The 27,653-nt window shown below is 32.8% G+C and overlaps 1 protein-coding gene across 1 annotated transcript in view; it reads right to left on the bottom strand.

Annotated features, from left to right (window-relative positions):
• Positions 1-27,433, bottom strand: part of LOC142979037 (uncharacterized) — a 43,095-nt gene extending 15,662 nt beyond the window's left edge. Inside the window, exons 1-4 of the mRNA XM_076123792.1 lie at positions 26,676-27,433; positions 20,688-20,879; positions 577-723; positions 25-213 (exon numbers count right to left, since the gene is read on the bottom strand). Coding sequence (XP_075979907.1) covers positions 25-213; positions 577-723; positions 20,688-20,879; positions 26,676-26,988 — 841 coding nt within the window. The 5' untranslated portion in view covers positions 26,989-27,433. The remainder of the gene's footprint in view (positions 1-24; positions 214-576; positions 724-20,687; positions 20,880-26,675) is intronic.
• Positions 27,434-27,653: the final 220 nt, after the last annotated feature.

Below are 27,653 nucleotides of genomic sequence, written 5' to 3'. Positions count from 1 at the left end.
CCATTTAAAAACATTATTAATTACCATTAGAAATAGGCGAGAGCATCAAATAACTGACACACGCGGCTCCCGTGCTATGTCCCATCAGCGTCACTGACGATGGATCTCCGTTCAGATCTTCTATATTGTCCTTGATCCACTGTAACGCAGCCAGCTGGTCTAAGAGACCGTTGTTGCCATACACGTGTTCTGTTAGACTTGGCTTCATGAACCCTGGAAAGAAGAGGATATTTGAAAGTAACAGATTTGATAATATAGTGTTGTGTAGTGATAGAGTAATCTAGCTTTCTAGAGGACTTGTAAGCTGGCGAAATGTAGGTGCTTTCTTCATTTTTATTTACGCTTTTTGGTATGGCAGCGCGATGTTATAATGTCAAGTAAATTCTCACATTGAATAGTTAATTAGACACAGTCTAGGAGCAGCATTAAGTTCGAGTTGTATAGAAAATTATCGAAAATATTTGATTAGAATACCAAAAACCTTGAGACACTCTGTAACTTGAAATAATCAATTGTAATTGCAATAGTACCGTAAATGTTAACAAAATAGTTCCGTATAGTAAAAGTTAAACTTACCTAATATCCCAAGTCGGAAGTTAAGAGTGATGACCATAACGTTTCCGTAGGAAGCCAGCATTCTTCCATCATAAGGGTTACCGGAGCTCCACTCAAACGAATCTCCGTGTATAAACACTAAGACTGGGAACTTTCTTGTTTTTTGTTCTGGAAAAGAAAGAGAGAAGGAATTAAATGTTAGAGCCTACTTTAAAGTAAGCCTCCATTCTGTCCAGTGCTATCTTTCAATGCCTTTAAGGTTGCTTTTCCTTTGAAAAAAAATGGGTTAATTCTATTTCACATTAATAACTATAATTATAAAACATCTAGTTTAATAAATTAATGTCAATTTTATACATTTCATAGAACTTCAGAGAAGAAATCAGTTGTACTACATTGCAAGGTTAAGTTAATTCAAACATTTCTCAAATTCAATACGCTTAGCTTTTCTAATGAATGGCATTTACAAACGTTTCACACTAACATTTAGAATACATTTGTTCAACACGATTGCAAGTTCAGATTGAGGCAAATGGAAGTTGCTTCGGTTGCTTTAACAGTGTCGGCAGTTCATTATTTGTAAATAGTTGCATGCCATTTACATTGTAATGTGTAATATTAAGATTTAGGGTATATAATATTGGTAACGAATCTTAAACGCGATAGGATAGATTCAAGACCCGTTAGCAAATGTGTACGAAACACGAGAGTTAAAAAACTTTATTTGCAAGATTACATAGGAATTTTAAATAAGGTTTTATTTATTACAATTTCGCGCCTGTTATACCAGGAGGTATGTATAAATATGAAAAATAGCCACATTTTGCCTTATACTATGTTAGTCTCATGTAATAGGGGGTGAGCTTAATATAGTCATTATCAAACCGGGAAGACTATTGAGAATATTCTAAAAAAAATAATTGACTAATAGCACTTTACCCGACCCGAGAAGCGTACCCGGGAACGGAGATCAGCAGACGTTTTACCAAATCACAAGCTACACTACAACATCGCAAAAAAAACAACTCATTGTATATTTAAAACAGCTAATCTTTATTTATTTGATAATCTCCCTTTACAGGAAAAACGACTGAAAAACTTCGCTTAATTATGTTCTATCTTCAACAACATTGAATTATCAACCCTATTGCCTACAAAATAAAGTTCATTATGGCCTGTAGTGTATTTTATGCTTTGTTTAATGTAATCGTTGCAAAGATCAAAGGGGTTTGTCCACAAATCAATCGTACCTTTCCGGCCTGTAACTAATGGTTTAAGGTAGAAGCTTACTGAAATAAGCTTGGAAGTAATTAAGGTCAGGTACAGGATTATTTTTTATACAGTTCAGTTCAAGGTACTGTTTGCTGGTGTTGATGGTCTAGGTTCGATTTCCAAGGCACCGCAAGATAAGCCAGGTGTATGATTTTGTCCAAGAGTTTCAGTAGAGTGGTTTTTCAAATATATTATTATATTGAGTTGATATTTCAGAATAAACATTTTGGTTTCAATTATAAAAATATAAAATAGTCAATTATGCCTTAAATAGGCTTTTCTCTCATAAAAGATCTTATTACGTAGATTGTTGCAATGATAATTATGGTTAGTCATATTTTTTTCAATCCTATTTGATCAGCTACCTAAAGAATTCTGAAGAAAAAGTTTGTTTCCACTACAGTAAAAACAAATCATACAATATACATATTTTAATTTTTATGATCTTACTAAAAAATCAAGTCGTAAACAATTAAATTCACCAGAGAACTGGTAAGGACATCTATTGTTGTAGTTAAGAACTGCTTGTATAAAGCACCACTGAATTCTGTAACGTCCTTTTCTGTTTCTGCCATGCGAACAAAATAAGTAGTTCAGTGTATTGCCTATAGATGGCAGTGTATTTAAAAATTAGAGGTTCATGAAATTTCCGAGGATTGAGGTCGTTTAGTAATAAAAGTAGAGTTTATGTAATTATGAATTCACTTTAAGAGGCACTGTCTGTGATTTTATTCGGCTAATTATTTAGCAATCGACTAACAAAGTATGTAGGCAACGTGTGTTCATAAAAATGTTATGTATGCTATGTTTTTTATGAACTATTTCAAAAATAAATAATACCTAAACAAAACCGAATTATTTCTTTAATAATCTAGATTCTAGTACAATTAATCTTAAAATGAATAAATCGGTACCTAGTTCAAAAAGACACAGTATCTCAGCTCTTAAAATACATTGAAACAAGCTAAATACATAACAACAAAACAGTCTACAAAAACCTCAACAACTATAAAACAGAACTAACGTAAACCATTCAAAAACTCGACGCATTAACACTTTGAAAGCAAAAAAGCTAAAAAATCAAGTGTATGAATAACGCAACGGAAATGAGGGAATTCTAGCGGTGGCGCTTTCAGCGACCCGGTTAGGAACGAAGTTGTGCTACGCGAATGTATGTTACGAGGTGTGTAGTAAAATGTAGTAGTTGTTTATAAAATTTTGTGTGTTGTTTGTTTGGATGTATAATTGTGATGTGTTGTGGTACGAAAATTGTATTTTTTTAATGAAAATCTAAATAAAATAATGTACCCTTCTTTAATTGTGTTTAAAAAGTACAATTAACATAACAAGGCAAAACATAAAATTCATGAAACTAGAAATTTTGATTTTTTTTACCGCTATGATAATAATTACCTACTATCCTACTGCTGGTAACTGCTCCCAAAAGAGGGAGGGTTTATTAAAATGTATTTATTGCTACAAAAACAGTGTTCAAAGTTTATAGCAGTGCCCATGAACAAAAACATCTGACCTTCATAAAACAGTTTATTAATATTTACATTATAAAACATTTACGATCTTCGTTAATTACTCGACACATAAAGTGCATTATTAGGTACCAACGGTCACTTGTAATCCGACTTCAAAGAGAACATAAACATGGAAGTAATGTTTGTTGTCATTTAGCTAGCAAGTTCAACGGTAATTGTGCTAATTATCCGGCGGAAACAGGAATATATACGTGGCTTTGTAACTGCAGTATATTTTAACCTAGAATTTCTGTAGGTAGATATGTTAATTCTTGAAAAACATTATTTATATTTTTTGATACCAATCGTTTTGTGTATAAAACGAATGTTTAGCTCAATTAGGTAAATTACCCAGTAAATCGAGGTTAAGTTAGAAAATATTTCTGATGTACTCCAATCGAAAACCGATCATTGGGAAAAAATAGTAAAATTAAGTTTTGAAGAATATTGTTTTTTCTTTTCTAGTATTATTATTTCCATGCGATGCGATGAATTGGGTTTTAGGCTTACATACTCTCTCGCTTCAGAAAGAGCCACTTGCCCAATAATGGGATAGTGATAGGTTCAATACATTTATTGTACAAAACTCACACTATAGCAATACCTTTGATTAACAACTAAAAATGCGCGCGTAAAACAAACACAATCCTAACATTCCGTGCAAACGGTGTTACTCTATCCTTTTCTAACATTTCAAAATAAACAGAGAGGGCGATATTTTTACGAACGCTTCGTAAATCAGAGTCTTTTGTTCAAATCAAAGCGAAAATTTTACTTTGAGTCGGCATTACACCTTTGGGGTTTATGGCTATTAATGATTTAACCATTTCAGTGTAATACAGTTTATGAAAATGTTGCTAACTTGTTAAACTAAGTAGTCTTTATGAACTTTATTGAAAATATTTTAAGATTATTCAAATTTGAAAAGTTATGTTATGTTTGAGAGCCTTAAAAGAGTGTAGGGTCAGTCTGCATAACGTGTAGAAAAATGACCTGAAGACGAATAATATAATAATTATACAAAAATGCTGTATGCTTTTTAAAATTTTTTTAATAGCGATTTGTTTACTTCAGTTGGTTGTCACACCGGTTGGTTGTGAACTGTTGTTTCTCGTGTCAGATTGTCATGTAAAATTGACTGTTGCCAGTTTAATTTCCAGATGCAGCAAATGACATATTTGTATTTTCAAGATTACTTTATTTCATGTATGACTGTTAATGAAGCATGGGAAGTTAGTAATCGTACCAAGTGGCGTTCTCTGGTCTCGGTCTACGCCTTTGGAAAGAAAGCATGATTTTATGTATTTACACCTATCCTCTTCTTTAATACAAATTTGTAAATTCGCTGTAATTACATCAAAGTTAAGAATAGACTCATTTCTCTCTCTCCATACTCTATTCATCTCCAAAAATAGACTTGTGAATGGTCAAAGCTCTTAGTTTAAACAGTTATTTATTTTTACTTTAGTAAATAGGTTAATTGGTTCGCTATGTACTTGCTAATGACGATGTTTCCTAATTAAAAGTACTCAATGTCAAGATTCGGACGTTTTTACTTCGCTTTGATGTTAAAACTATTTCGTTTTAATGATTATGGCTTGTTCAATGAATGGACATGATTGCTCTAGAATTTGAGGTAAGTATTAAAATTAGATGCTGTACAAAACGTGAGCTCAAAATTCAAAATTATTAAAGTAGGATTATACCTATACTTTTTAAATCAGAACCAAACATCATTTATTATTTAAAAGACAGTACTTAACAATTAAAACTGTCTACACCTGTTATACCCAACGGTGTAGACAGAAGTGCATGATATACACTCACTTTTTGAACCTAAAATTGCTGGTCCCATGTAAAACGGGCGAGCTTGTAATTGCCTGTTAACCATTTAAAAATCTGATAGAAATTACCTCAACCAACTGAAATATGAAACGTAGACTTTCTGACTAAAAGTCACACACACCACCTCTCTAGTTAAATATCTCTAGGAAGGAATGCATATCCGTGTAATGTAAATTCCATCCTCAGGTAGTACGAACAACGAACAAAAGATGGAGCTGTTTCTCAGAACATTAACTAAATTCATTCAATGTTACCGCAAAGGTTTCCTCTTGATCTTTGACATTTCCCCTACATTTGTTACTGGCACAAATGAATTTGAATTGAAGCTATTTCTGTATCCACAATAATATACATGTACCTACTATTTATACATGCGACAGATTGTCTGTCTGTTTTACTTGAACGGCTAAATCCTTGAACCTTGAATGATGAATAGCATGGAGATAGTTTGAGTACCGAGATGAAACAAACGCTACTTTTCGTACCAAAATCTACACCTAAGAGAGTGTAATATTTCAAACGAAAAAAAAACAATAATTAATTATTATTTTAACAGAATTAAAATAAAGCTGTATGTTACTACTAAACCGCTGATCGGATGTAAAAAAGCTTAGCCTTAAGGTTTAATTGAACACGATATCCTCGAATCAGTCTAGATACATTTTAATTTTACTCAAAATAAACGCCAGCAAATTCGCGCCGCTCGACTAGTTGTGAATAAGCCGTGTTGATATGTAGATATTAAGAATTGTCTCGCGAAGATAAAATTCTATTTAGGGATTGTATTCATATGTGCTCAAGGTCCAATTGAAATATAAAGGATCTTATCAACTCATTTATCTAAAGGTTGTTTTTTCCTTAAGAGCAAGAACTTGTCAATAATATTGGAAAATGGTTGCTTTTTCGAGTGCAGATCAGCCTTGAGTTGCATTCTTACCACTTCAAATTTTATGGAAAAAAATATTGTGAATCTGATAAATCAGACACACTAGTGAAACACAAAATGTCGTGTAAGAAATTGGTAAATAATAATAATACTTTCAAATTTTATACTTTTTCTCACATTACTACTAATATGATACATGCGATAATTACTAAATGTTTTTAGAACATTAAAAAACCGAAGGCAACAATGGTGTTGAACCCTTGCAGCCAACACGTCTATTCATTGTTCAGTTTTCTTTGTTCCCAAGCCTTTTGTTTGTAGGAAAATTACGTGAAAATTTCACTTGTGACAGTGTACAGGTTTGTAAGAGTAATGCAGGTTGACATAAGAAAAAAAAGCCGGAAAATAATAATTCTTTTACTTATTGTTTGTTTTGCTAACACTATTAAATTCGTTCAGTCGTTTAAAAATGAAAAAAAGGTAACAAAAAATAATCATTTACATTCATTTTATATAATTAATAACTGTCATTCGCAAAACCGTAGCGCAAGAAACCAGACCAAACCAAAATTTTGTACGAAAATCTGATATGATATTTTTGCAGTACATTTTAAATGTCAAACTGTCGATACTAAATAGTTCCAAATGTAGAAAATCGTAGTGTACTGTTGATAGGAAAACAAAAGTATTAAGCGTAAAAAATCTTTCTACACTCGGTACAGTCAAATAATGCTTGACATAATAACAAAAAAAATTAGTTAAATCATAATAATAATACCCTAGGAGCGCTGATTACATAATTATGAGAAATCGCTTCTTTAGTCTTCGTGCTCTTTACTCGAAGAAATACTAAGAACTGTATCTGATTAAACAACCAGACAATTAATATTGATAGGAACAGGTGACGTAAATCTAAATTTAACTGAAAACTACATTGTATTCGAAAATAATTACACGTGTACTAAAAATACTTTATTTTAAATAGACAGTGAGTTAAATTGAAGTGAGTAATTTATTGAATCACAGAACGATCAGTACCTATTAAAATTGTCTACAGAAAGGTGATTTTAAATCTCATGTGACGGTGTACATACAAGGAGAATACTTAATGTTTTTGATCAGAAAGTAAAGGTATTAAGTTTTTGAACAAAATTAAAAAGGTGTACATCCTCTTTATGTTAAATTAGGATTGTGTAACAGGGGACCCAAAACTCTTGATCAAAAATAGATTTTTTTATGAAGGTTTTGGTGTACCTTTTGACTAAACACTTCTTGTATTTGGTGTTCCTTTTGACTAACCTAACGTAACATACTGCGCCAAAATATGAAGTAAATTAAGACAAAATACAAGATAGTATTGTTTCCTACAAACCGTTTTAAAACATATCCAAGCTAGATTTACTTTATATATTTTCTTCTTAAACACAACGAAATCTTACAAAGTTAATTAAATCTGAAAACATTATCTCAACAAAACTGTATACTCGCGAACAAAATATCACACAGTACAAAATTAAACCGAGAGCTAACGAAACAAGAATGCAACGGACACACATTCACATATATTCACAAAACGTTGCACCAAATGAAACTTCTTACATTTTACACACAACTCCACTAAACTTCTGAAGTTGACGGGACTGTGCAAACCTTCAAACAAAAACCAACCTTACTTCTTTACTACTACAGTTCAAAATTCTATAATTGCATTTATCCTACGTTTTTAAGATTTTTATCAGTATCCTTCTAACAATACATTGAAGGTGCTTATTGGTCTATTGCCAACGTTTGGCAAAGGCTTGGCTATGATCTGATAAAAGATCTATGAGAGATTCTCTTTATGATAAGTTGGTTTAAATATTGGTGTAAGCTATGGGTATTTGATTTATCTATTTAAGCTGCTAACATTAAAATACACTTAAATATTTAATGCAAGTAAAGAGTTCATAAAACAAAGCTATAAGTGTCTAATATCAGCTTGTATGGTTCAATCGCTTGCGTTTAAATACTTTACTAAATACATTCTTACGAATAAAAAATCCAAATTAAATAATCTACATAAAAACAGAGAATAAATGGCAAAAATAGAGTATACAATATATATAATATATATAAATAAAAATAATATAAAAATAGAGTATAGATAATACAATAGAGTAATACAAACAAGTTTTATTTTCAGTAAATAACCAAAAAGAAGCCATAGTTATTACTTTAAGTATACGAGTAAGTAGTAAGGCATCACCATGAAGTGAAAAGCTATCTTGTAAAGCAATAGACAATATTCCTACCTAATTATCCGAGTCTAGTTTCAATGCCTTTGTGAAAGAGAGCCTACTTATCCTCTCGTATTGTTACCGGATTAATTAGCTGGGAATAATGTACTGCCTACATATTCCGGCTTCTCCAGATATATTGCGATTTTTATATTAAGTTTATTTATGTACTTACACGTTGAAGAAGACATAATTTTCTGTTCTACTGAAGAATATCACGCACGTTGATAGCAAAAGTGTTGGCCGAAACATATTTAGAATTTAATTGTTTTGTTATAAGGTGATAGTAATGCTATTCTCACTATCTCGTTAGACCAGTGCTTAAGCTGAGAATTTTGCGACTTTGCGAATATAAAAATTGAATCGGTTATAAAATTACTGTAGACGGTGATAATTTTTTTATACAAATTTCATGATACCTGGTGCACTTTCGACAAGTGGTGGAATCGCGCTACTGATTATATCATACAATAACAGGAAATGGTTGAAGATATAGACTAATGAGCTCTGAACTGAAACTAAAGAACTGAGAGAGATGAGAGATGAGAGCAGTTTAGGAAAGAACTTTAATCAACAATAAGACCGTTAATAAAAAAGCTTGACAGGTGCTTACTGGACAAATAAAACAATACTTATAACGCACTACAGCGTTCAAAATCTCATACACGTAACAGTAACATGTCCTACCCCTACATTTCAACACTAACCGTCAGCTGCACACTAATCTTCTATTTTAACACTTCCGTCACGCTTCTGTCCAAATTCTTACGAAAATAAACTCAAAACTATTAGCGTGAACTGAACTTTGAAACTATGAATTGAGTTAACATTTGAGATATTTTCAAATGCGCTGCGAATAGATAGTGGGGCTGCGTTCTTCGTAGAGGTAAATTGTGCCGTATTGACATTATTTTGTTGGCTGATTTCATATTGGTCCCTAAACATTACTTTTTGGTCTTACTTTTTGGTTATTTAGAAGCTACAGAATTAAAATGTTTAATATTTATGTCTGATCTTTATGGTTTTTGTAGGTGGAAAATAGATGATATCTCTGGCCTGTTAGTTTATTTTATAAATGTTTAGCAAGGGATATGATCGTATTTAAATTGGATGTGGTTCACTCAACACGTAAAATATGCTCGTTTTATACATTTTTAGATCCGTAGCTGCACCATGTTTTCTGCGTTTGTCTATGGCAATTAGATCTATTGCTTTAATTAAACATTAATTAAGTCACTTTATCTACCAATAAAAAAAAACAAAAATATTTGTTAAATTCATAAATCAAAACAATTCTCAACAAACAGGAATCAACAAGTCCTTTCACCTTCTACCAACATTAAACAAAACTCACTCCAGTGACCCAACACCTGCCTCCTAGATCAGTCACGTCGAAATTGTATGCGGTTGTCATTTCAAACGTCCACTTTGATTCAGTCCACAGCGGATCAAGCGACGAGTGATGTAGACTTTGTTATCCAGTGGATGGCATTTGCTTTATCTAGAGAGGAAAGCTTGTGATGTCCGGCGGGATTTGACGCAGAAGATTTGAAAGGTAAATCTTTAAGCAAAATGGAATAAATAATGCAATTTGTTCTTCTATTTTGCGAGTGTATTAGGCACTTATTGACCCCTTGCGATATGTTTTACATTTTACTTGTCTCTATATCGTTATCTAGCCTAGCAGGAATAGCAGAATGTTTGATTCACAAATATATTATTTGTACTCTGTGCCAATGGTTTATTGGTCTAAAGTTCCACAACACATATTTTTTAGGACACTAAATAATCTTTTAAAACAAACAATATGTTGTGATCCCCTGGATATGCTGATGGTATCAAATGTACCTACTAATAGCTAAACCACTAACACCGCAGAATTTTAGAATTTTCTACTTTGTGAGGCCTCTACAAAGTATTGGCCTATTTCCACGTTCCACAGTAAGCGAATGTCCAAACACTATTTCTGTATATTCGGCCAACATTAGCGTGATTGACATATATTTACTCTTACGATTCTGTGATGGCGCCAAAGTTATTTTAAACGGTACGAATAACCTGTATTAGTTTTATGAGGAAATCGTTTTTGAGATTTTGTGCTTCTGATTTTATGAGACAGGAAAATATAAGAAGAAGTTTACGTCATTATTAGTTATTTTCTGCTGTCACATAAAACAGAAAATGAAGTGTGTGTGTAAGCCCAGAGTTTTTGTTAATGATAGAAGATTTGTGTAATTTGAGTTCCAGACCATTGTTTTTTTACTGAAAACTTTCATGATTATTTTGTGTTATAAACTAATTAAGAATATCACACAACAAAATACTCAAAAACAAATTCTAACCTATAAACCTGTAACTAAAAGAATAACATAGAAAACCCATTGAAAACATGATTACATTTCGAACCCTCCGTTAAAAATACAATTTTATTTGGCGACATATCGCTAACATGGTCGTTCAGTGACGCGAGAGGAACAACGCAGTCAGCTGTAAAACGGGGACGCGGAGCCTGCTGTAGTTCATCTGGCTAGTGTTTTATACTCTGTGAACGAGGCGTCGAACTATGCTTGTGTATACACTTTCTTATCAAAGGAAAGCAGGTGACGTTTTAGATCAGGAATGAAAATTTGAATATTCGTTAGTTAATAGGTTTGGCTTTTGAGGTTAAAGTCTAGGCTTCTGCTTGTCTCACGTAATTTTTGCATTGGTAAATATTTTTATGCAAATGGCTACCTATCTGATTTGGACATCAAGAACCTAGTAAAAGGAAGTTTCTTGAAGATTTTTACCCAATGAAGAGATGGTGATAGGTTATTTATTTTATCCTCGACCTAAGTTTTCTGTGTAGGCCTAAATCATAAATTACATGATCAGCTATTTATGTCGAAGCGACAAAGGGTTTCAAAATATAAAATTTCAAATTTTCAACTGTATCTCTACAATGCAGATCACGTGGAAGGGGAATACTAATACGTGGTAACCAAAAGCGCAAAAACTGCGCACATGTCATCAGCTCGCTTCACAGAATTTTTGATATTTTGTGAGTGATCCTTGATACGTCCCGACAGATGCTAACAGCGTGTAGGCTTGCGAATGCATGAGAGAATAGCCGAATGAGGGATGTCACAAAATATTAGTGTACGGCAAGACTAACATATCAAAGCTAAACCTGGTGATGTAGGGAAGTACAAAAATGCAGCGAAAATTCAAATACCTATGAGAACCAGTGAACATTGTGCAGTTTCCATCAATATTTTTGATTCTATATCTTTTTGCAATGATGTCAAAACGTCAGAATTATTTTAAATAGTAAAAGTAGTCGTACCAGGTGCAGTTCTTTGGTACGATATTTTCTCCTACTTTTCCTATAGACGTAGGCCTCTGCCTGTATAGGAACCATAGGACCTGTATAGGAAATATAGGAAAGACATTCTTTAAGTATGAGAAAGTAAATAATAAAATTTCTTGCAAAACATTTTTCGAATAAATGTAACACTAGGCATATTAGAAGGTGAAACTTAATCTAGGTAAAGTAAAGCAGATCAGAGAATATTTATATGCAAGAAATCAGATATAACTCTAAAATCACTAATTCCACGCACAGCATACCCATTGGTGCAAAATTTCATACAGAACCAAAACTTCAACAAGTATCACAATATTCACACAGTATCCCAAAGCAGGCATTCCTTCAACATCACTGAATGGAAATGAATAGAGTATTTGACTGGCTTGTCATCTACTAGATCAAAGGCCTTGCATGAGTAATGACAAGTGAACAAGATCGGCACGATCTCACTTCCCTAAACTGAGTGACTTTAGTAGAACGTTTCAGGCATAAATGCACGTTGTTAATTGAGTTGGCTTTCAAATACCTTTGTTGTTTACGATTATGGTTTTGTTGTTTGTGAGGTTAAACGAATTATTTGTAGTAGTTTTTGAGTTAAAGAGAATTTTGAAAACACTGAAGTATGCAAGCACGAGCTTGAAAGTACTGGTGTTAATTCTGTTAAGTGATGTCTGACCAGCATAAATATGTACCAACTAGGAGATTAGCATGGAAACGGGCTTGGTTGTGGTTGTGGGTATGTTCTGGAAAATATGAAAAGTACAAACACAAGTTTTTTTTTAATCATTGAAGACTAGTAGTATATATTATATCCGAGTGGCCTAAGAATGCACTCCCAACGCAAGTGGTCGATGGTTCAAATTGGAGGCAACACACTAATGACTTTTCGGAGTTATGTGTGTAATGACAGTGTGAAAAGCCTTGCCCAGCAGTGGGACAATAATGATTTTCTTTTTAAATTATAGACTTTTGTCAAAATTATGTTAAGGAAGATCTTGTTACGAATGCAAAACAATTATTAAAGTTTTTATTCCCGGTCTAGTAAATCAAGCAATCAAAAACTTTCCACAAACTAAAATTACCCAGTAGTTACTCTTCACCAAATCTTTTTCTCTTGGAGCAAAAACTACCAGTTTCAAAGAACTCACATCAAAGAACCTTGAAGTATTTAAACAGCGATTATATTTTTGACGGATACGATACGATTAAGTGTGCGTACTTAAAACTTTTCACTGCTCATTTCTGGAGCTAAATAGGCAATTCAACTTTTTGATGAGCACGCCATCTATTAGGGACTATTTTATTCTACGTTGATGGTGAATTTTTAAAAGGGCATTTTGTGCGGCGAGGTTTTTTTGAAGTTTATTTTCCCGTTGAGTTCAGCTTTGACGTCAGTTAATATGATTGTGTTTGAATATATTCTATGGATTTCATTTCGTAGTACAAGATTTTTATGATATTTTCAATGTTTTAAACAAAATATTTACCCACCTCCCACAATTTTTTATCAGCATGAAATTCTTTTTTCAAGATATTTTTAGTTTTATCGTAATTTTTTGTAAACTGACACATTTATTTACGATTTTTTTACTACTGGTCATTTTAGTTATTTACAATGCTACAAAAATATCGTCAACGTAAGTCTAAAAATAATAACAGTCATATTACTATTATTTATTTATTTATTTACCCACGACACTTGTTAACACGAAGGTCGATATCAAAAAGAACTTCGCAGGTATTTCAATTTAAATATCAAGTAAATCAAAACTCAAATTCTAGGGCGTCACTAACAAAATTAGTTTGTACAAATTCTTTCTCTAATTTATGTGTTATAGGCACATGTTAGGCCGGTGTGATTCACTGAAGGAATTTCAAAAATCTGGCCACAACTGCCAATTTATGGGACAACAATATTATTTTTGTGACGACAACAATGAAGTGAGAATAACTGGGTAAACCACTGAGAAAAAGTTATTTCAATCACGTAAATGTTAACTAGAGTGATTTCAGCAAAGAGAAACCCTATGTGTTCATAGGGAATTGATTTAGACATGTGGCAATGATAGTTAGATGTTAAAAAATGTAGTATAATGTTAGGAAAATCTGTCAAAATAACCTCCATTAAAGTAGTTCATTCGATGATATAATTAAATCTTTGAAAGGTTATAAAGAAGGTGTTTAAAAGGAAGTAGGTAAAATTTTATTTTATGCCTTCGAAATTGTTTGATTATGTCCGAGAACACGACTTAAAATACAACCATGACAATTTTTGGATACAGTATTCCGGTTTAATTTAAATATTAATCTTGTGAAATAAAAAAATCTGAAATGTTTTTTATATATATGTAGCTAATATGTATGTATGTATAATTGTATTTTTTATTTTGTGTGTATATACTTTATATTATTATTTATTTACACCTCATATTGTCTACACCTATTATTATTTATTTGTACACCCTTTCTCAACTCACTCTCCTTCCTCTTTTTAACACCTTCATAAAAATCTCTGCATCACCCCAAGGTAGACTGGCAGAAAATGCCCCTGACATTAAGTCCGCCTTTATACAGCCCTGTATATAAAGTTTGAATAAATAAATAAAAATAAATAAATAAATAAAAAAAATCCTAAGTGCATTTTTCCCTTCTAGCAAATGTTTACTCTCATTCAGATAGAACGTTTTCTAGATTATCACAATCCGATCCACACGCTTAAATCAACTCACACATCATACGAACATCAAAGGAAGAATTCTGAAAACAATGAACTTGCATAAGATCTGCGAGAAATGTAAACTCAGATACCATTTGCCAATCATCAGCAACCTTGATAACAAATCATAACTGAACTAGGTTATGATAACAGCTTAAATACCACTGTTATGAATGCGAAAGTTTGTGAGGGTGTTTGTGAGTATTTACAGCATCAACTGTTAAACTTTTAATGACATCTGACTCAAGAATATTAATTAAATTCGACATCGTTTTGTCACTTAAAATATCAGCTAATCTAAACTTGACGTGTGGCATAATATGATCGCAAGATTTTTTTTGAGTTTGAATTAGGAGGGAATTGAGTTTTTAAGTAACAAATATACTTTCTTCTTTTTTTTAAGAAAATAAAATTGTATGTTATTTTATCTAACTTTATAAATAAAATAATATGGTGTTTTGTTACCGTGACAACACTTCTATCGGTCCTTTGGATTAGCACTTGAACTTTTGAACCCAAGGAATATCGGACGCAGTCACAGGCATAACCATGTCCATCAAATCCAAAATGATTCATTATCGGCATGTGAAAAATGTCTGTACAGCTGCCAATATATGTGATAGTAGTACGAGAGTTGTAATGTAGAGGCGCCAATAATAGGCAGGATTCTAGTACGATTGTTTAACTGATGTTTAGATGATACGTTGTGTAATGGCCGAGTTTATTGGGCTTAGCTTTGAGAGGTTCGGATGATTTAGTAGGGCTTGTAATAATGTGTTATTGTTTCTTTGGTGTGAAAATCTTTCGAGGTACCTATCAATCTTTTACGAATACATATATTTTTTCCTCTTCATATTATTCTGTTTTCGTTTTATTTGTAACGTTTACAAATAATGGAGAGACGTTCTTGACAGGCATAGTACATAAGTCCATACATAAATATTATTCAGGCTAAAGTGGAAATAAGAGTAGTCTTTAGCCATGGGTGACACGACCGTATGACTAGCTTTAAGTTTGTGATTATACATTTTCATTTATATGAGAGTAGAGTAAGAAATTCGCGTTAATTCTCGTATCCTAACATATACTAAACGTGCAACGCAAAAGTTTTAAAGTTTAATATACATTATTTACTTAAATAAAACTCGTATTTAGTGGAAGTGCTTGGGCGACAGAAATGAACCGATTTTATACGGAGGACAGCAATTTCTAATTACATATTATGTTCATCCTGTCCTATGTTGTCTAATATTTCCAATACGGGACACTAAAAGGTCATAAAGTATTCTTCAACCACTAAAATCAATTTCCAGACCTATTTATAAACTTCAAAATAGTTTTATTACCTTCATTTTGTTTTAGCATCTCACTAAACTATCGGAGCTTTGGTCCAAAATAGACAGCACTGATGGAAACAGTCGGGTTTATTTAAAGAATGAATAATGTAAGAGTTTAAAATAAAAGTTATTTCATGAACAATTCGCAAGTGATGTGCGACATGTCTGACTGGCGCCGGGGACTTCAATTGAACTAATTTTATGTTTGTAATTTACATGTAGGTACTAAAGAAATTAAACAGTTTTGCGAATTCCAATGTGGTGTCATTAGATTTTCCAATGTTTTCATAAATATTGCTAAATACGATTTGCTCTTGATAATTAAATATTATTGGACAACTCACACACGGTCATTTGATTCCAAACTAAGCAGAGCTTGTACTATGGCAACCAAATAACTGATAAACATACTTATATACTTCTAAATACATACTTATATAGATACATTGATTCCAAACTAAGCAGAGCTTGTACTATGGCAACCAAATAACTGATAAACATACTTATATACTTCTAAATACATACTTATATAGATACATTTACATCCAGGCTCAGAACAAATACTCGTGCTCATCACACAAAGATTTGTCCCGGGTGGGATTCGAACCCACCACACGCGGCGCAACGGTTGTTGCGGCGAGGTGACCGCTTAAACTACTGCGCCAAACGTGCAGACTATTAACACTTCTATGTTGTATTCAATACTTTAACTGGTATTTACATTGGATAACATAATATTTGTATTAAGATACAAAAATTATAGAATTTTATAATTGAGTAATGTTGGAGTAAGTATTCAGTGTTAACCTAAATGCAATATTTTGTAGTAAGCAAATTTAAGAAAAAATATTGAAAATGATGACCTCCCAAGTTACAGCTTCAAAATCCAGATAATTAAGTATAGAACTTGTTCATCAATAAGCTGGAACAAAGAATTACTTCGGAGAATAGAATTGCAAAGACCTATGTTTTGTTAATTTTACTTAGATTTATCAAGAATGCATGACAGTCAGGATAATTGTTAAATTTTTGTTTTAGTTTCAAAGTGGATACTAGAATAATTTTAGCATACAAACCTATTAATTCAGGAACTATTTTAACGACCAGACCACCGAGGAAGAAACTTTTAATTGGTCTATTGTTGGTTGCATCACAAAACAGACTTTTAGATGTCAACAGAATTGCTTTTATGTTCTCTACTATTCGAATGTTTCGAAATTACTATAAATTGTATCCAGCGGAACTTAGTTTTATAAACTGATTGTTTAGGTGCAAAACAATGTTTTATTCTAAAAAAAAAATGTTTTGGATAAAAATATATTATATCTATCAGATTTTCTAACATGAGCTTCACCTAAAAAAAAAAGCTATTTTAATTCTAATTGCTATTTCAAATACTCATTTCCTTGCAACAACATTAATGAGTTCAATTTACGAAAAACAAAAACAAACTTCTATTGTACTTTCTCCAAGAAAAAAATACGTACTAAGATTTATAACGGTTTGCGCCGATAAACAACAAAAGCTGTAATTATTTGCGACAAAAAAATCCGACGGGCGTGTAAAATAGTACGCACTATGTCTTCCTGAAATCTAGTCTAATCTTTTTGAACCAAAACATAGATTGTATATTTAGTATGACCTTGTGACGTCATAACGCAGTGTCGCGGGGAAATAGTCGAATAATTTATATTCTGTTTATAAAACTAGCAAGCCAACGCCCGCGGATGCCTTGAAAGTGTCTAGGTATACTTTTTTATTCTACGACAGCTCTTTTGTTACCCATTGTAAAAAATGTAAGAGTCTAATAGAAGCTCTTGCGTTTGTCTAATAGAAATGAAACGTTTTCTAGCTAACTGGCTCAATCGATTAAGATGAAATCTGTAAGAATAATAGATTATGTTTTAAAGAAAGATATAATTTACAACTTAAGATCTTTTAAATAAGCCTGTATGAGTGAATCAAAGTCGAAAGGGAATTATGGACCACTCACTCTGAGCCAATATTTATGTTGCTTATCGTAACGTACAAAGTCCTTTTTTCCAAACGAGAGCAGCAATTTCTGAGGTAAGGATGTTTAAACGAGCAAAATGTGTTCAACTTCATAATATTCGTATGGTTCTCAAAATTAACAGTATTATTTATTCGAAACTAACTATCGTGACGTCACACTTCACGCTTATATTCAATGTGAGTGCCAAAGTGTTGTTTGACATCTTAATTACGATGTTTTATGATAAATTGCTTTGGTATTTTATGAGTTTCTGAGGTCAGATACGAAAGTATCTAACTTTATCATATTATTATACGCAATTTATTTTAGCATTCGTTTGGAATAATGTAGTAACTATTAAATTTTTTTAAAAGTTATTTTTTTAAAATTTATTATTTATTTTACTATTTGAAAGCAACTGTGCTGTACATTGTTTTCTCCCTAAGATAGGAGTGATTAACACGTTACGTCAAAGCAGCAATGAACATATTATTATCAATATGTGAATATATATCAGCTTAGCCTTTCTTCCAAGCTATGTTGGAGTCGGCTTCCAGTCTCACCGGATGCAGCTGAATATCAGTGTTTTACATGGAGCGACTGCCTATCTGACCTCCGCAACCCAGTTACCTGGGATAACACGATACCCTTCGGTAAGACTGGTTGTCAGACTTTCAAGCTTCTGACTACTGTTAACGACTGTCAAAGATCTTCGAAAATGACAGCCGGGACCCACAATTTAACGTGCCTTCCGAAACACGGAGGAACTCGATATGTATAAGATGGTCACCCATCCACAAATCAACCTCGGCAAGCATGGCTTAACCTCAGAGATCGATCCGCGCGGCTGTTGTTAACTAAGCCACGAGCTCATATGTGAATACTGACCATTAATTTGACCACTGGGAGCGCTGGACAGTAGTAATAACTAATTCAATGTCAATCCTATGCTTCTCGTGATCTCTTGAAATGATTTAGTATTACTTAACAATTACTTGTATGACCAATATCTTTATTTACTAGTGACGTTTCGGTACAGTTTACACTGACTGTGTTTTATTGTGTTGTCAATGTTTCTAGCCGAGATAAACAATTTATAATCGCAATAATTACATGTAATTTAATTTTAAGTTACTTCAGAGGGTTAATTAGTGTTAAACTTTAACTAACTAGTGTTTTATTCGGCAATTTTGTTTATTAAATAAATAACTAGACATAAAAGTACCACTTAATCACGTAAATGAATCCGTTCCATCGTTTCCATATTAGATTTCAACAAACAAATATTTGCAGTATAACTAAAAACCTACTTCAAATACAAACATGAATATTTGCCTAATACCAATTCAGGACCGTGTCATATATCACTCATAAATCATTAATTAATCCTTTGGTAACATAATACGTCACGAGTGTGATTCAAATTATAAACAAAATGGAAACTGAAATATTATTTGAAACCGCATCTAAAACAAATATGGAGTGGAACATTTGTAGTGTGTTGTGGTAGGCTTTCATGCGATACGATGTGGTAGATTTCGTGTTTGATTTTGTATAAACAATTATTTTGTACATCTTATAGTAAGAATTATGTTTGGGCAGAAATGCATAGGTAGAGATGAATCTGGCCTATCATTTGGGCACGGCCCGTCCTACCCAAGTTCAGCCATAACCAATTCCGGCCCTACCACTGCAGCGTCCCATAGTCCCATGTCTGTCCCATAGTCTCTATAACCCTGATTGCTATATCATTAATTGGCTTTCCTAGCACTGCCTTCATTTCCTTTTAGCCTCCACTTAAAGTGGGATAAAAAAGAGACAAAGAAGATTGTGAAGATAAAAATTAATGCGAAGAAAATATCAAAAATTGTATACTTATGATTGTTGCTAGGTAGATTGAAATAAGAGACAACATTTGTTATTTCTATTATTCTAAATCTTCTTAGGCCCAATCAAAATACACTATTCTGGTTTTGACTACAAATAAATGACAAACCAAAAGAAGCTTATTTTTTTATAATTTTTGCTTAGCTCTCTATTTGTAGTATAGGGAGCATCAAAACGAAAATATTAACAAACTACATTTTCTTGCGACAAAACAAAGGACATTGAGCTCCTAAAATACTAAAAATTGCATGCAGTTGGTTAAAACACTTTATTTAGTGTCACTATCATCAATCACTTTTATTTTCACAAGCCTTTATTTCATAAAAAAATGTAAAACAAAATATTTTTTAGTTCACTCATGCATAGACTGACACACGTCTAGAACTCTTTCTTAACTCATAAAGAAAATTCAATTTAGTCGCGCCTTCTTATTTAGTGCAAACATTCATTGTTTATTTATGTTACTCCTCTAAATTACTGTATACCTATGCGTATATTTTTTACTAAGATCAAAGAGAATATTAAGAAGGGACCGTAGATTTCTCGGAGGAGATCAATTTACATGAAATGGATGAAAATTATTAAATGTTTTCTTTACGTTTAGCGGTATTTTAGACGCGGTGTATGTTTTTGGATGTAAGATATTTATAACAAATTATATATTTCTGGTAATGAGTTAGCGTAAAGAATTATTCTTAGCTGTTTTCATAAATAGCATCCTTATACATAAGTAATGAAAGTCTGTCATGGATAACGATTGTATTCAAACTTTGATTCCTATTATTTTGACAAAGCTCACTGGTAAAGAAGCGAGTTTAAATGAGAGTCTTAATTAAATTGATGTAGGCAGCATTTTTAAAGCTGCTAAGATCCAAATTAGTTAACTGTTGGTAGAGCTTCTACTGACGGAAACCAAAACGACTTAGATATGATAGTGTTCATTTTTCATAAGTTGTGGCCTAGATCCTGTATTTAGTCCTTGAACCACCAAATTTTTTATAATCACTTGCTTTTAACTATTTTACTCTATCAAACAACTTACCTCTATAAGGCACATAGATGTTCAAATACAAGCAGTCTTCAGACTCATTCTTGAGGAACTTCTTCAACTGCGTCATGTACAGCTGACGGCCTTTCGAAGGCGGGTTCTCTTTCTTCATAGGAGGGAATGATTGGGGGCAGACAGGAGCGAAGTGGGTGGCCATTTTCACTCCTGGCCATGGTGGGGCGCTGACTGGAACAAATAAAATACATTTAAGTATATTTCTTCCTTATGGTGGAAATTCTGGAATTCGAAACTGGGACTTCTACACAACTGGTAAATTCACTACCGCTGTTCCAAAGAGGTAGTCGGATATTATGCTCGATTGTTGTCTTTGGATAAGTGAGTGTGTTAACCATACACTATCCTTAAGGTTAAGCAATTTTGTCATGGTCAAATCACAATTAGTCGTTTTTCATGTCTCGAGCACATTTATTCAACTTTAATTCTAAAGGTTTTTCTTTTATCTGTTATCCTTTAAGGTCGTGTATGTCTGAACGTATTCGGTACATAAAAGTTTTTAAAGTAATAACTTTCGAGAAAAAAATACCAACATGTGAAAAAAAACCTATTACACAAATGAAATCGGAGCGAAACAGAACACATGATAAAATAATGTTCACAAACAAATGTAGCATTTTAAACAGATGCAAATTGAATGAAATAAAGTTGAATTATAACTTTAATATAAAAACTGGGGGATGAACATAAATGTTGAATAAAACGGGCTGGTACTGCAAATGCAAAGCGTTTTGGTTATCAGACTGTTTTCCATAGTATTGCGCAACGAGGTGATATATTGTTGCTGTTTTAGGTTAACTGAGGACTCTCGTACACGATACTTTTTAACAATTTATTAGCTTTTTGGTAATTTGATTTAGCGTCTGAGTTTTTGTTGACGAAAGGAAAGCGATGCGAACGTGACGCGTCTGTAACATATTTCGATACTTTGATAACATCACTCACTCGTCACTCGCTTAGTCCTAGACCTGAAGGACTACGTGTTTTGTAAGTTTTTGATACTTCTATAGGTATAGTCATTAGCGGTGTAAGTTGCTAAAAGGTTACAAATTTTCAGTAGCGCGATTCTCTACCAACCTATAACCTACCCACTTGTATACATGACACACACTGACTACATGCTACCTATTGTGACATGTTGTATGAATGTGATCAGCGCCTCTAGCGGTTATATAAGGCACTATTTTGCAGTATATTTTAAACTATTTTTACTCGAAGGTACCGACTGTAGAGAATCGCGAAACATTTATAGTGCTTCAAACTAATTCTATCGCTACGATGTCACGAAGGTGTAAATTAATGAGCAAAGTGCGAGAAGTTTCACAGTATTCGTAGTAGTAGTTTTCCGCCAGTTATTAACAGCATGTGTACATCGATGTAGTCAATTAAACATAAATTTCGTAGTTCTAGCCGAAATTTTTCACGTCAAATCGTCCATCGCCAAGACCAACAGAAAGTCCTTATAGATTCAGTTTTATGATGCATCTAGCAGTAGGTTCACTAGTTCAGCCGTAGTAAGTTTTACTACATCACAACTGGGAATTAACACGAACGGCTATTTACGATCAAGATGTATTAAAGTTAGTATTGAAACTGCTTGTGTTTATATTCTTAGTACGTTTATAGCGAATTATCCGCTCTTGTAGGTTGTAGTGTGTTTATAATAGTATTATAGCCTTACACATTAATGTGGTAATCATACATTAAGATTGTCTGAGACTGTGTTTAAAAGTCACGAATTACTCTTCTACTTTATGCAATAAGTCAAGTTAGAATGTTGATTGCTTGTTTTCTGACAGTTTTTAGCTTTGTAATTTGATCGTTAAATGTCAATTTTGGCACTATACCATCACAGATTGGTTAATGAATGAATGCAGACTATCAAAATAAATGTCCTATGCAAATGCAAATTGAAACATAGAAGGCATTCTTTTAATATTGGTATGTATGTACATGTTATGTGTATGATAGGGGAAAATAACTGTGTCCAGTTAAATAAAATCAAGAAACTAAATAATATAGAACTTTATAATCCTTGACTAAATTCACAAGAGACGTTTCACGTGAATCGTACCGACAAATACCTTCGTATTTTATATCTTGGACTTCCACGAAATGTTGCTTTAAACTTTAGAATGTCGTGATTGACATGTTTGTTGTGAAAAGCACGATCAACAACACCATTTACTTTTCTACGAATAAAATGTTGCTGCAGTTTGTGAGAAAAGGATAGAAGATGATAAATCTTTGCTCCTTTATTTTCATGCTTGAATACTATAATAACTATACTTATAGTCATAGAATTTGATGTTTTTAAGAAAAGCCTGCTTGAAATTACAAAATTATGCCACTAATAAAGTTATCTGATGATTAAAAAAGCGGAATTGCTGGGATAAAAGATAATTAGGTTTTAATACATCGACATAATGATACCAAAATGCATAGATTCTACTTAAAATAGTAATGAAAGAAACAATTAAAACATTACATATAACCATAAGTGTTCAAGTTATACGACTGTTATAAAACTGCAAATCGAAAAATTCAATATTTCAGACATCGTTTCTCCAAACTGTTCAACTCGTATACAATATTTGCTAGTCAAAGTTCTGCATCGAAAGCAAAGTTTATGCAAAATATTAGTTCAAATATGCAGCACTAATGTATTTAGTTAATGGTGCATGAATTGCTAGGTGTTGAATGGGCAATAAATTTGTATACTAATAATATAAAGGTAAAGATTTTGTTTGTTTGCTTAAATGCGTGTTCGAATTAACAAATTAGTTTTGTGTTGATTAATACATTTATTGAACAGTATGATTTATTTAAAATTATTTGTAGTATCTATTTAGCAGTAGTCAAAAGCTTGAAAGAAGGACAACTAGCTTTATCCAGCGAGACTGGGAGCCGACTCAAACATAGTTAGAAGACAGACTAGGCTGATGATGTGTACATTAGGCAATAACTAAAAGGAGTTGCTGCTGCACCAGGAATAATAATGGGAAAATGAGGAAACTAAAGTCCACACGGATGAAGTCGCGGGCAGCTACTAGTAGTCAATAAATATATAATATAGTACCTATAACTGATGATGCAAGTATAGCAGATGGTGGTGTTTGAAGTAATGCCAAATATATAATGAGAGTTGATTAGGATGAAGTCGTGACAGTTTCTGAAGAATATCTAGCTCTAGAAGTAACTTGCTTGTGGTTCAATGAACTGATCGGCAAACTTATAGTCGGAAAAAAGGCAACCAAATATCAGCATATATTTCATTTGAAAATGCAATCATCAGGTTAGCAGTTACAAATAGCAATAATAAAAATCTAAAAACTGAATCAGTCTTTTAATTGCATTAATAGATATCAGAAACGAATACAATTAATGAAAGAGAGTGAATCAGTCTTTTAGTAAGTACAACTGAACGTAAACATATAATTACGAAACAATTAGCCACCTTCAATTCTTTGAAATCGAATTTGGTAAACAAATGATTCGGTCGTTTATGACTCTCACTAGTTTATTTTCGTACGCAAAGGGTATAAAGTATTGAGTATAGAATCTATTTACTTAAAATTATATTACAGTAGCTCATGGCATTCTCTACTACTATCGACTACCGACATCCAAACTGTCATCGAGAAGTTTTGTATGAAAATCTGATCAGCGCCTCTGACGGGTGTCGTAGGAAATATTTTGGCAGTTCATTCAAAATGTCATAATTTCGATAGCTAGCCGGTTGTCGGTAGTCGAAGTGGTAGAGAATCGAGGTACTGTTCTAAAAACAAATTAATGATTTTGATATTGTATGAATAGACTGTAGTCTATCTATGTGGACATAAGCCTTCACTACATAGTATAAAACAAAGTCGCCCATTTTGTCTGTAGTCCCTTCGTATGCATAAAACTTTAAAACTACGCAACGGATTTTGATGCGGTTTTCACTAATAGAAAGAGTATTTTCTCCGACAGGTTTTTATATATAATTGAAATACATTGAAACTATATTAACTGAGTTATAGCGATTTATGTCCAACAAGTCAGAAAAAAAATCTAATTGAAGATTGCATTTGTGCGTGCGCCGCTTATACCGTTGGATACAAGTAAGAACAATGTATAGCAAAAACATTGGTCTTTATTAGTTCTACAAAAAAGTCCGCGATGACATATATCCAGCTTTTTTATTTAAGTCACAAAAACTACTTTTCTGTATTAAAAAAACATTTAATTCGTTGGGTGATGTTTAACTGGTGATATTACCAATAATACATATATCCTTATCAAAATAAGTAAGTTCATCATCACGAGCATTTAATTTAGATTATTTTTGCAGTTTACAGTGTGTTATTTAGACATATAGTTTAGGAGATATCACGATATTAGTATTGCGGCACGATACGGGCCGGCCACGGCGGCGGGGGCAGCGTCCCTATAAATAGCGCGTCGGCGGCAGCGGCTCCCCATTAGCACTTTGAAATTGGACTAAATCAAAAATTAAAATAGATAGTGTACCTACATAAATAAAGTACAATCTAATACATAAAAAAGGTAAAGAACAAAAAATAAATAAAAAATAAAAGGAAAATAAAAAAAAATAACATGTATATCTACCTACAGGTAGTTTTTAATTGTAGATAGTCTTTAATTTTAAATATATGGGAAACCTTTCTCATCGTTAAAATGAAAATGTATACATACCTTATATTATGTTTCAAAAAATGTAGACAAAGTTAATCTTCTAAAAATAAATGTAAATAAAAAATAAGTAAAAGTAATAAAATGTAGAATGTAAATAATTTAAAAAGTAAACAAGAAAATAATAGTTAGATGTATATAACAAAAGTAGGTAAGTAAAAAACAAAAAATATAAAAAAACGGTACATAAAAAATAAATAATATTAAAAAGTAGGTACTACGACTTTGATCTATACATATAAGACAAAAAAAAAATCTGTACATTACTTAAATATTTTTTCCAAAAACTGATAGGGGGGGCGATCAAAGAAGAGTCACAGAAACCAAAAAACATTTTAATATTTTAAACGCAGTTAAGGGAAAGAGAAGTTATTGTGAATTGAAAATTAGTATCCAATATGTGTTGGTGCGTTGACTGTATTTGTCGAAGTAGCGGGATACACGCAAACGAAGTTGCGCGGGTCAGCTAGTATTATTATAAAACGTAGTACGCAATTTCTTCAAATTATAGTTTTCTTCGAATTAAAAGGTAATCCGCATTTCTCTTGAGTTTACAGCAAATTGTAAAAATTCCAATGTAAAATCATGTAATGGAGCGAGTTATTTTGCCAAATACATCACGACTGATAGAGGCGCCTCTTCGGTGCCATAAAATGAGACATACAACATTAAAATTTCTCATCCCATAGGAAATAGCAGCCGCGATGTTTATAAGTCAGATGAATCATCTTTAACAAGAATCAAATGTCAAATGGAGATAAAATGTTATTTCCACTCCCATGAATGATGCGGAATCGTGTTAACGGTGCCATTAAACTGAATGGTGACTAATCTGGTTACATAGTGAAACTAGGATTTACAATTGAGTTGGTTTTAGCGGAGTTATTTGAAATTGAGTTTTGTTGGTACGTGTGGCTATGGATAGGGTGGTACATTTTGTATGTAACTTTGTATCGGGTGTTGACTAATACTCTTATGACCCTATATAAATATATTAGGAATTATTGTACTTTTAGGCCTAGGTGAGCTGGTGTCCATTTTGTATTTGCTTTTTGGATCGCGGGTCTAATTTTTGGTTAGTTTTTTACCGATACGCTGCCGCAATTCCTGATCATTAAGGAGCTTTTCCTAAAAACACCAAGTGATACCTTCTTTCGTTGAGCAATCCTATATAGAGCTAATTTAAAAGAATCCCGTGATTTTTATTCAGTGATTCACACAAAATATAATATTATTTTGGAACTCTAGAGTGTTTGAGTTCGATCTAATTACCTGGTGGCATAAACCTCAAACTCCCCGTCGGAGGAGCAGCATAAGGTATTCCAAGGAACATCTCGACATACTGCAAATCGTAATGCCGACTTGGCTTTACGATCCACCCTCTTAAAGCTCCTTGTCTCAGGTGGTATTCCCTCGTCAATCGTTTCCCTCCGTCATCCTTCGGGAACCCTCGGTCATCAGCGTAAACGTTCGACGCACCTTCGTTTGCCATCGGCAGTAAGAGCGAGATGAATATACAAATAAACATATTGTGATTTATAAACGAAGTCGCGTGCCGGTTAGTGGCCATTTTGTTTATGAGCATCGGTTTGCTCGTTTTATGTTCGACGTGCTCAAAATAGTTGCTGTTTTATTGTTTGTTTGCACTCAAGTTTTATTATGCACTGTACACTGCGATCTCAATTCTAGTATATTTTTAACAATAGGCCGTTACATTTATAAATATTGAACCGTAACTAAAAATATCAACTGTCAACAATGTCACATTTGAAAATTGGAACACGAGTTTAAAAATAAAAAAAATCACATTTATTTTTTTGTTTGTTTCTTTTTCACAAAAAATATCGGTTGAATATTTTGGTGTAATTATTTTCACGGGAAATTTTTGTTTTGTAATTTTTTTCAGCGGTCGATAAACGGCGTTTGCGCGTTCGCGGCGCGTGATTCTAACTGGATAGCGTCCAAAGTTGTCCCCGAGAGTCCAATACAGAAATACTACGGCATCCGAAGCAGAGGGGATGTACATAGCAGAGATTGTTTCAAAAGATGCGGGCATTCCACCGCAGTGAATTTTCTTTTGTGTCAATCTGGATTTAGTCGGGGAAGAATTGCGTTTGCAGTATTTTGTTTGGAGAGAAAACTACTTTGATCTGTCAAGTGGCTAGATCCTTTAACAGTTTTACTTTACCAAAACGTTTACAGTACTTTATGCAAAATGAAAGAAAGGTATTTTAGATTTGAATTTCATAC

This window comes from Anticarsia gemmatalis, chromosome 2, assembly GCF_050436995.1.
Source record: "Anticarsia gemmatalis isolate Benzon Research Colony breed Stoneville strain chromosome 2, ilAntGemm2 primary, whole genome shotgun sequence".
Taxonomy (NCBI): Eukaryota; Metazoa; Arthropoda; class Insecta; order Lepidoptera; family Erebidae; genus Anticarsia; species Anticarsia gemmatalis.
This window is presented reverse-complemented; position numbering and strand designations above follow the sequence as displayed.